At 50.2% G+C, this 8,503-nt stretch overlaps 1 protein-coding gene across 1 annotated transcript; it reads right to left on the bottom strand.

Annotated features, from left to right (window-relative positions):
* Positions 1-58: 58 nt before the first annotated feature.
* GDI1 (GDP dissociation inhibitor 1) lies at positions 59-7,614 on the bottom strand. Its single transcript, XM_027838974.1, has 11 exons — positions 7,466-7,614; positions 5,951-6,058; positions 5,689-5,788; positions 5,409-5,543; positions 3,994-4,192; positions 3,706-3,837; positions 3,085-3,184; positions 2,404-2,575; positions 1,843-1,987; positions 1,568-1,622; positions 59-1,392 (listed from the first exon to the last, which is right to left on the bottom strand). Exons 1-11 carry the CDS (start codon positions 7,508-7,510, stop codon positions 1,240-1,242), a joined length of 1,344 nt encoding a protein of 447 aa, XP_027694775.1. The 5' UTR covers positions 7,511-7,614; the 3' UTR covers positions 59-1,239.
* Between the last annotated feature and the right edge of the window lie 889 nt (positions 7,615-8,503).

Genomic DNA, 8,503 nt, shown 5'->3' with positions numbered 1-8,503 from the left:
GCGTGCGCGGAGGCCCCTCCTCCCCGCCCCATCTCCTGCAGTAATGGCCAGACCGAGGGACTTTTCAACAGGCTTTATTGGGGACTTGTTTCTCCTGTCCGATACACAGTAAGCGGGAGTCACACACAGTCACTTGTCGACATTTGGTCCCGCCCCCCACTTTCCGTGGGGGGGTGGGGGGAGGGCTAGGGGTTGAGAGCAGGCCATTTCAGGGGTTTGGTCCCTTTCCCCACCTCCTTTTGTAAACTTTCCCTCAGAAATTTCTCTGAAGTCCGGTCTGTCTGCTCCCCCATCACGTGGCCATTGCACTGGGGAAAGGGACTAGGAAAGGGGCTCCCTCTCCCACAAATAAGGGGAAGATTAATACAGCATCGACAGTACCGGGGCAGGGGGGTGGGGGTGGGGGCATGAAATTAGTTTTCTTCTTCCTTCTCCTGCACCCTAGGGAAAGGGGAACGGGAGGGGAGGCATCACTATGGAAAGATATATTAATAAGTTAAAATAAATTAAGGGAAAAAGGGCTGTTAATACAATTCAATGCAGCAGCAGCTTTGTGTCCCATACCCGTACCCCCCCCACCCCCACCCCCCTCGAATTCCATCCCAGCAGAGTCAAGACAAAGGATAAGTGATTAGGCTGTTAGAAGCAGCAAGTATATGCATGTTCATGGGAGAACTGAAGCATAGGGACAGACAGGGTAGTCAACACCTGAGACATGGGAGGGAAATGTCTGCTTCATTTTTCGTTTTCTAGGCTCCCCTTCCTCCCCCCCCCAAAAAAGCACCATAGAGGCAAGGAGTTTGGGAAAGGGGAAAAAAGGACTGTGTAAGGATGAGCAGAGCACAGAAATGATAATGTTGTATGTGTTGGGGGGCAGGGGAGAGGGAGATAGGTAACAAATAATGGAGAAAATGGGAGAACTCCCACCCTCCATGAAGTCTAGACTCCCTAGGTTAGAGGCCAGGGAGAAGAAAGGTACCCCAGCTGCCAATCTTTCACTGCTAGGATAGGGTTTAGTCAACAAATGGAATGAATGAGAAGGGTTCCTAACAGGAAGGTGCAGAGGAAGGAATTAAGAGGGCAGGCAGGGGCACATCACTGACTTAGGTGCCCCATCCAAACCTTCCCCATGAGCCCCAAAGTAGAAATAAAAATAGGAAGGGAGAGAAGAAAACTTAGTGCTAAGGGAGGCAGGAGAAGGTGGTGAGGGCCTAATGGGAAAGGGATTACTTCCTGCCATCACTGCTCATCTTCTCCAAAGACGTCATTCTGTTTGCGCTTCATGTTTTCAAAGTCAAAGTCTGTCCCAGCCATGCGCTTGTAAATATCTTTGATGTCATTGCAGGTTGTCTCAAAGTGAGTGGTGGCATCATAAGAACAGGAACAGAATACCTAGAGGTAGCCATACTCAGAAGATAAGAAGAGCCCCATCACTGCCACACCACACCACACCACACCACACCACACCCTCCCACTTTGCCTTTGGTCTGGATCAGGACTAATCCCAGCCTCCCTAAGGGGGAAAATCAACCTGGACAAGTGGCATGTAACACTGGTAGGTGGTTACCTGGCTCTCCAGTCCATTGTCAGTTGGTTCATACAAGTCACTGATGGCCACAAACCTAAGGAGCAGAGGAGGGAGAGTTCACCCAAGTTGCCCTCTACTCCCCAGCCACCAATACATTCCCTCCTAGAACTCCTCACATCCTCCCCCACCCCAATCCTACTTCTCTGATCCCTCACACCCTGACAAAGTCCTGGCAGAGGGAAAGGAGATTAAAACTTTGTAGAACAGAGATCTGGCCCCCTTGGAGCCTCCCAGTAGTCACCCCAGCCTCTCACTTTTGGTCAATAGGCTCCAACAGCTCCAGCGCTGGCTCAATCTCTTTCTCAGGCTCTGCTGTCTCCACTGTGGTGCTGACAATAGCAATATACTTTCCCTGGGCAGCCACATTATGGGCATAGGAGATCATGCACACGTAGATGTCTTAGAGAAGAAAAATGAGTTAATGAGAATCGACCTCTCACTATCCATCTATATATAGCTACTGTTAATTTTACACTTCCGTTCCATATAAATTTCTATATGGATATGATAGGGTAGAAAATTGGCTAAGAAGGGGCTAAGTCATGGATAACCCAGAAAACAACCTTGGCAGCCATAGTTACAGGTGCTGGAATCCAACCACTCTATTTGTATTCAATTGATAACCAAGAGTTCATTGTCCCTATCTATTGGATGTGTGTTACCTCCCATGAATCTGGTAAGCCACAGTATCTCCCCCATGAGGCAGGTGAAAAATCAGATGATGGGGGGAGAAATCAGATACAAAGAAACTACAAGTGATCCAGCTACAAGGAAACTGCCACAAATGCTCACTCACTTACACCAGCACTGCCCACCTGACTTCCTGTTGACTTGATTTTGGGGAATGATGATTTGGCAGGAGTTGGCATCGTTGGTGTTCTTGATGGGGTGGCTGAGGATACAGATGACTCGGATGACCTGGCCAGCCTTTCGAACCCGGTCAGGGATGTAGCTGGGGTCACAGATCAGCTGCTTGCAACGGGCCACCTGTGGGAGAGGGGGACAGCAGCACCCTGACCTGCTGAGCTAGGTCTCCACCAGTAGGTAGGGATCTTCACCTTGGACTGAAATTCACATGAAGGCAGACACCTTCTGTTCTCTAGTCTCAGTAACCACCTCTCAACATTTTTGCAGCTGGAGGATTAGAAACTCCATGTGGATAGGTAGCTTGGCATCCTGGCTTATTCTTATTGGCTGCTTGGATTCAAAGCCCAGGCTCCCAACAGTGGCTCTACCTTATCTCTCCCCAACACTCAGAACCTAGAACTGGTACTGTCATGAAAACCAAAGTACCTAGAACCCTGCTATCCCAAGAGAAAAAAAATGGAACCAGCTTTGGACTGAAGACTAAATGAGGCTAAATGTACCAGCCATCATTTCAAACTTGTCAAAACCACCTTTGGCCCTTTGACAGCAATGAGGGAGGGGGCAGGAGAGGGAAGAGAAGGGAAAGAATGGGAGGAAAGAGAGATCTCCAGAAGAATGGTGTAGCTTACCTCCCCCTCTGACTTCACCCCTACCACCTTTCCATTCTCCATGATGATATCATCCACAGGCTTGTTCAGCATGTATGTCCCACCATAGATAGCGCTCAATCTGGGGTAAGAAGGGAGTAAATGGTGAGAGCCCCTCTGTCCCCAGGACTGAGTTGTCAGACTAAGAGTGTGACTTTGGCTTAATCACATTCCCACTCTAGTGCTCAGTTTCCCCAACTAACAGGGAAAATCAATAATACTCATTCTGTTTAGTTTAGTTTGGTTTTTTTTTTTAACAGGGCTGTATTTTCGTGAGGCTAAGTTAACTTCTCTCTCACTCATCCATATGAACAAAATTCCAAACTGGAAACCATGGAATGTGAAGAGCCTGCAAAGCAGTACTAAAGCAAGGCACTGGGTATTGAGAACGGAGCCAGGAGGTAGCAATTAAAGATCACCCTAGGCTCAGGGCTGCTAACCTCCTTGGCTGGGTAATCACTATACTGCCAAACCTTGCTAAGTCTCAGTTTTCCCCAGCTGGAAAATGCTAACAATAAAAAGAGCAACAGCAAAACTGGAGAATAATTTCTTTCACATACTTACTATGCTCCCACCTCTGCTTGCATTCCCCTCCCCCCTCACCTTGCAAATCCCTGGGGTAGCTCGCCCAGGCCGTAGAGAGGGTACAGGTATGGGCTCTTCCCATACCGGGCCAGAGACTCGCTGTAGAGTTTGATGCGGTTAATAGTCTCAAGGCAGGGCTGGTCCAAGTAGCTAAAAGGAAAGAAGGGAAAGAGGAAGTTAGTTCAATAAAAAAAAACATTGTGGGACTGTGGTAGAACATGGCCAGTTAAAGAAGGGGGCCCTTAAGCTTGTACAGTGCAACGTCAAGCAAGGGGCCAGAAGGGAAATGGAGGAATGTCTTCTTACTCATCAGTTCGATAGAGTGCCAGAGCATGGCCAGTGAAGTCAATAACATCTTGGCCCAAGTCAAACTTCTTATACACATCTCGCATGGTTGTGGTCTGAGGATCAACACCCTCAAAGCTCTTGGGGTCATTCTCGTCAAAGTTTGCCACAAACACCAGGAACTTTCTAAATCGGCGTTTCTCGAACATGCCCATCAGGTCTAAGGGAGAAAGAAGTTTCTTTACCAACCCACCCCCCCCTTCCACCACAGTGAGAAGGGGGCAGAAACTATGAAAGAACTAGAGATAAAAAGAACACTACTAGAAAGCAGGAGACTCCAGGTCTAGTCTTGTTCTGCTAGTCACTATGTGATTTCCAGGCCTTAATTTCCTAATTTATAAATTCTACCCTTCCCTACTACCATGGGAGATAGTCTGCTCAACACTGGAGTGAGCCCTAATGTTGGGCACAGCTGACCTGGCTGAGGATTAGAGGGTACCTTAAACACACCTCGAATTTCTATGACAAACTGGCTCTCAGAACTCTGAGTTCCTGCCTTGACCCTTATATGCAGGGTTAGGGACCTGTATTGATAATCAAATCAACTCTAACCCTAACCCTTACCCTACCCTTTCATCAGAACCTCTGGAACCTTCATCCCAATGTTAACAAATTACCTTTCACATTTAGACTTGTGTCCCCCTCTCAGAAATTACTTTGTCATTTCTGTTTCTGTCGAGGGCATCACTATCCTTCCAGTCTTCAAAGACACTATTATTCCCAACTCTTCACTCCCCATCACCCCACAAAACCAATCACCTGCCTAATCTTGCTGTTTCTAGCTCTACAACATCTCTCATGTACAGGCCCATATCACCTCATCGCCTCCTAATCAGTTTCTCAGCCAAAATGATCTTAATTAAGCAAGATCTGACCATGTTATTCCCCTACTCAAACTGCAATGGCTGCCCATTACCTCTAGAATAAGTTTGGCTTTCAAGTCCTACTTGGCCTAGCCCCAGCTTACCTTATCAATCAACTAACAATGCTGAGAACTCCAAACTGGTCTCCTCACTGCCATATCTTCTATCCCTGTGCCTTTACACATGCATGAAACCTTTCCTGATGCTCCCCCGAATTAGTGGCCAGCCTTTCTCCCTAAATTTCCTTGTATGTATTTTGCATACATTTTGTGCTTCTGATATTGCTTGCTTAACCCCTCTGGAAAGCATCCACATCTAAACCTGAGTTCTGTCAATGGGTAAGCTCTGCCTACTCCACCTATGACTCCCTAATATATACCCCAGGCTTTTCCCCAGTATCCTGGACAAGTCACTTTTCCCATCTGTATCATGAAACCAGTCAACCTTAGAGCTCTCAGGGGTATGACAGGGTCTCCCCTGATAACTGGGATGAAAAACACTAGAGACACTCACTGGAGGCCAAGGCCTCAGTCTCAGTAGATGGCACCTTGTAGATCTTGCCCCCCTTGTAGACAAAGCTGCCTTCCACCACTTTAAAGTCTAGGTAACGAGTCACTTCTGTGTACAGCAACATCTTCACCAACTGGCCTGTGACAGTATGGGGAGAGGAAGAGAGACATTTCCATGTGTATGGCCCTTTCCCATTCACTTGTTTGCCCTTGAGCCCTTTCCCCAAATTCACCCACCTTGTCCTACCTACATCACCTACCACCAGCTATATCCTGCCACTCACCATTGGCCATGAGGAATTTGGGGATCAAGTCAACATTCCAGTCTCGGCCCCTTCCCAAGCTTTCGGGAGGCCCTTCAGGCAGGTCGAACCGTTTGAACAACTACAAGCAGAGAGAGACAAAGAAGAGGAAAAGGGAGGATTCATTCCATGTCAGCCTCACCTCCAAAACCCTCCCATTGAGACTTTGTAGAGCTGATCAGGCCATAGAAGTCAGACTATAAAGGACAATGGAGTCTGGGAAAAATGGAGCAGGTCACCTCACCTCTTCCAGGGGTGTGATAGAGGAACTTTCACCCCCATAGTAAGGATTCCGATCCATGTGCAACACCTTCTTCCCATTCACAGACATGATACCAGAGAGAATACATTCCTGGAGGGAGAGACCAGCAAGGAAAGGGGAAAAAGAATGTGAATTTACCTTCTCCCAAGACCAGCACGGAAATCTCAGCACTCTATTCCTTTACCTTAAGACCGAAGCGGGGGAGGGGCAGAAGAGAGCCCCTCCCCTTCCCCCCCGACCAGACACACAAAAGGTTGGAGAGGTAGGTTTCCATCCCTCCCTTAATCTCTTCATGGCGCAGCTTTTAGGGGAAAGCCATTTGGGCTCCAAGGTGAAGGCAAGCAGTGGAGAAACAACTCCCCCTTTTCCTGACCCTGACATCCCATTCCAGGAAGCAATAAGAATGTCGACAAACACAGCTACACAGCTCACAGGTGCCATTGGAAGCAGAGAAAGACCATATTACAAGGGCCCTACCCTGGGCCTACTTTTCCTAGTCTTGAGGCACAGGAAGAACCCTATTTCTCACACTCCCAGGTATTCTCCCACAAGATCAGTGAATATTTATGTGGTAGGGGCAATGCAACCCTGCCCATGCCCTCAGGCCACCATCTTGTAGGTGACTAGCTCTAGAGCTGGGAGGTACTAATTTTACAGAAGAGGAAACTAATGAATTGAATAGAGAGTAAAATGACTAACTGGGGCCACACAGCTATTACATGTCTGATGGTCTGAACCTACGTACAGCATTTAACCATTACAGCGGTAACGAACACACCAGGCCTGTCCTGTCTCATACCCCAACCCAGAGGAAGGGAAAGTGGGTAGGATTATTTCTGTCCCCTACTCTGTGGTAGGATACTTGAGGGTAGAAGCCTCCAACCTCTACTGCCAGAGGGTTTGATATCCTTATCATCTTGGGGAACAGAGTTGTGGTGATGGGGTACATAAGATACTCTGTGGTTCTGTGGGTAGGGCTGAGGCAAACACTCCAAGAAAATGGGGGGAGGGGAGAGGGCTGAGGAAGGGACTATCTGTAAACCTCAGGGTTGGCGTGAAATAAGGTAGCCCTGATTTGGGGGATATAGAAGGGAAAAACTCGAGAGAGAAAGAATGAAACGAAGGCATACAGGAATCACAGGACACTGAGGCTGCACACATAGGGGAAGAAAGGTCATGATGGGGATGGGTTGAAAGGGTGGGGAGAGGAGGCTACACTTTCGGGGGGCTGGCCTTGTGGTGGGGAGAGAAAGAGTCTAATTTTCTTTTGGGGGGAGGTCAGCCTTTGGGCCCGGGGGAAAGGGAACCTAGGCTTTGGGTGGGGGAGGGGGAGAGGAGAAGGCTCTCTTTTTTGGAGGGAAGAAAGGAGGGGCCGTTGAGCTTGAGGGGGAGCGGGGGCGGGGTGCTGCATTCCCATCGGAGCTCCTCTTCAGCTGCGGCGCCGCGTCCCAGTCCTGCTTCCAAGATTCCAGTGTCTTACCCCCATCCCCGACTCACCGTGAGGCCAGTGCCCAGCACGATCACATCGTACTCCTCATCCATGGCTCCGCTCGGCAGGGCTCGGCTGGTGTCCGCTTCCCGGCTTCGCCGACGATCCCACTGCTGCTGCCGCCGCTGCCGCTGCGACTGCTGCTATCGCTGCCACCGCTGCCTCTGAAATGGACCAAAGATGGCGGGCTGAGCACCACCTTTCCACTAGCTCCCTCCGCTGTCCCAAAGAGTCCCGATTCTTCCGCGCTCCCGACGCCGCCCTGTCACCCCGTGGACCACGCCTGATTACGGACACGGCCGGCCGGCTTCCAGAATGCTTGGGCCAGGGGCTACGAGGGGCCTGGTCTCACTATGGGAATTCTTTCATTTCTGCGGAGGGGGAGGGGAGGGAGGAGAGGCTCGGGGGCCCGTGAAGAGACCAAGAGAGGGATCCATCCGCGCCCCTTCCCGCATCTTCTGCCCGCATCTTCTTACCCACGGAGATGCTGTGGGGAGGGGCTGTTCTCAGGAGGGAGAACCTGAGGGGAGGAACTGCCCTGGGGGGAGTGAGGATGGGGGGGCGCTTGGGGGGAAGAGACCTCCCCCACCAGAAGGCTGTCAAGAGGAGGGTCAACGAAAGCGCCCTTGTCCCCTTCACCGCTAGCAAATGGTTGTGGGGGGGGGGCGGGTTCCCTCCTTCCCTGGGGGCGCAGGTGCTACGGAGGGGGAGGGAGTATGCTCCAAGCCTGGGTGGGGCATGTTCACAGAATCCTCAGCCCTCTGCAGGAGAGAGGTTACAGTCGCTATCTTCAGCACCCCGCACCCTCCCATGACTCAGCTTTGTCTTTTCCTGTCCCTTCTCCCCAAATCCCTAAGGGGCAAATCTGGTCTAGGCCTAGGCTGCAGACCAATCAGCCAAAGGTAGCTTTGGAGGGCCAAGAAAGACCCTTCCCTCCCCTGTGCCTAGGTTTCCTCCTTCCAGCTTCCCTAACAACCCCAACCATCATGCCCAATTTACCCCACCAATGAACTATTTGCACTGCCTCTCTTCCCAGGACTGGGAGA

This window comes from Vombatus ursinus, unplaced genomic scaffold (assembly GCF_900497805.2).
Source record: "Vombatus ursinus unplaced genomic scaffold, bare-nosed wombat genome assembly UNPS02014831.1, whole genome shotgun sequence".
Classification (NCBI taxonomy): domain Eukaryota; kingdom Metazoa; phylum Chordata; class Mammalia; order Diprotodontia; family Vombatidae; genus Vombatus; species Vombatus ursinus.
This window is presented reverse-complemented; position numbering and strand designations above follow the sequence as displayed.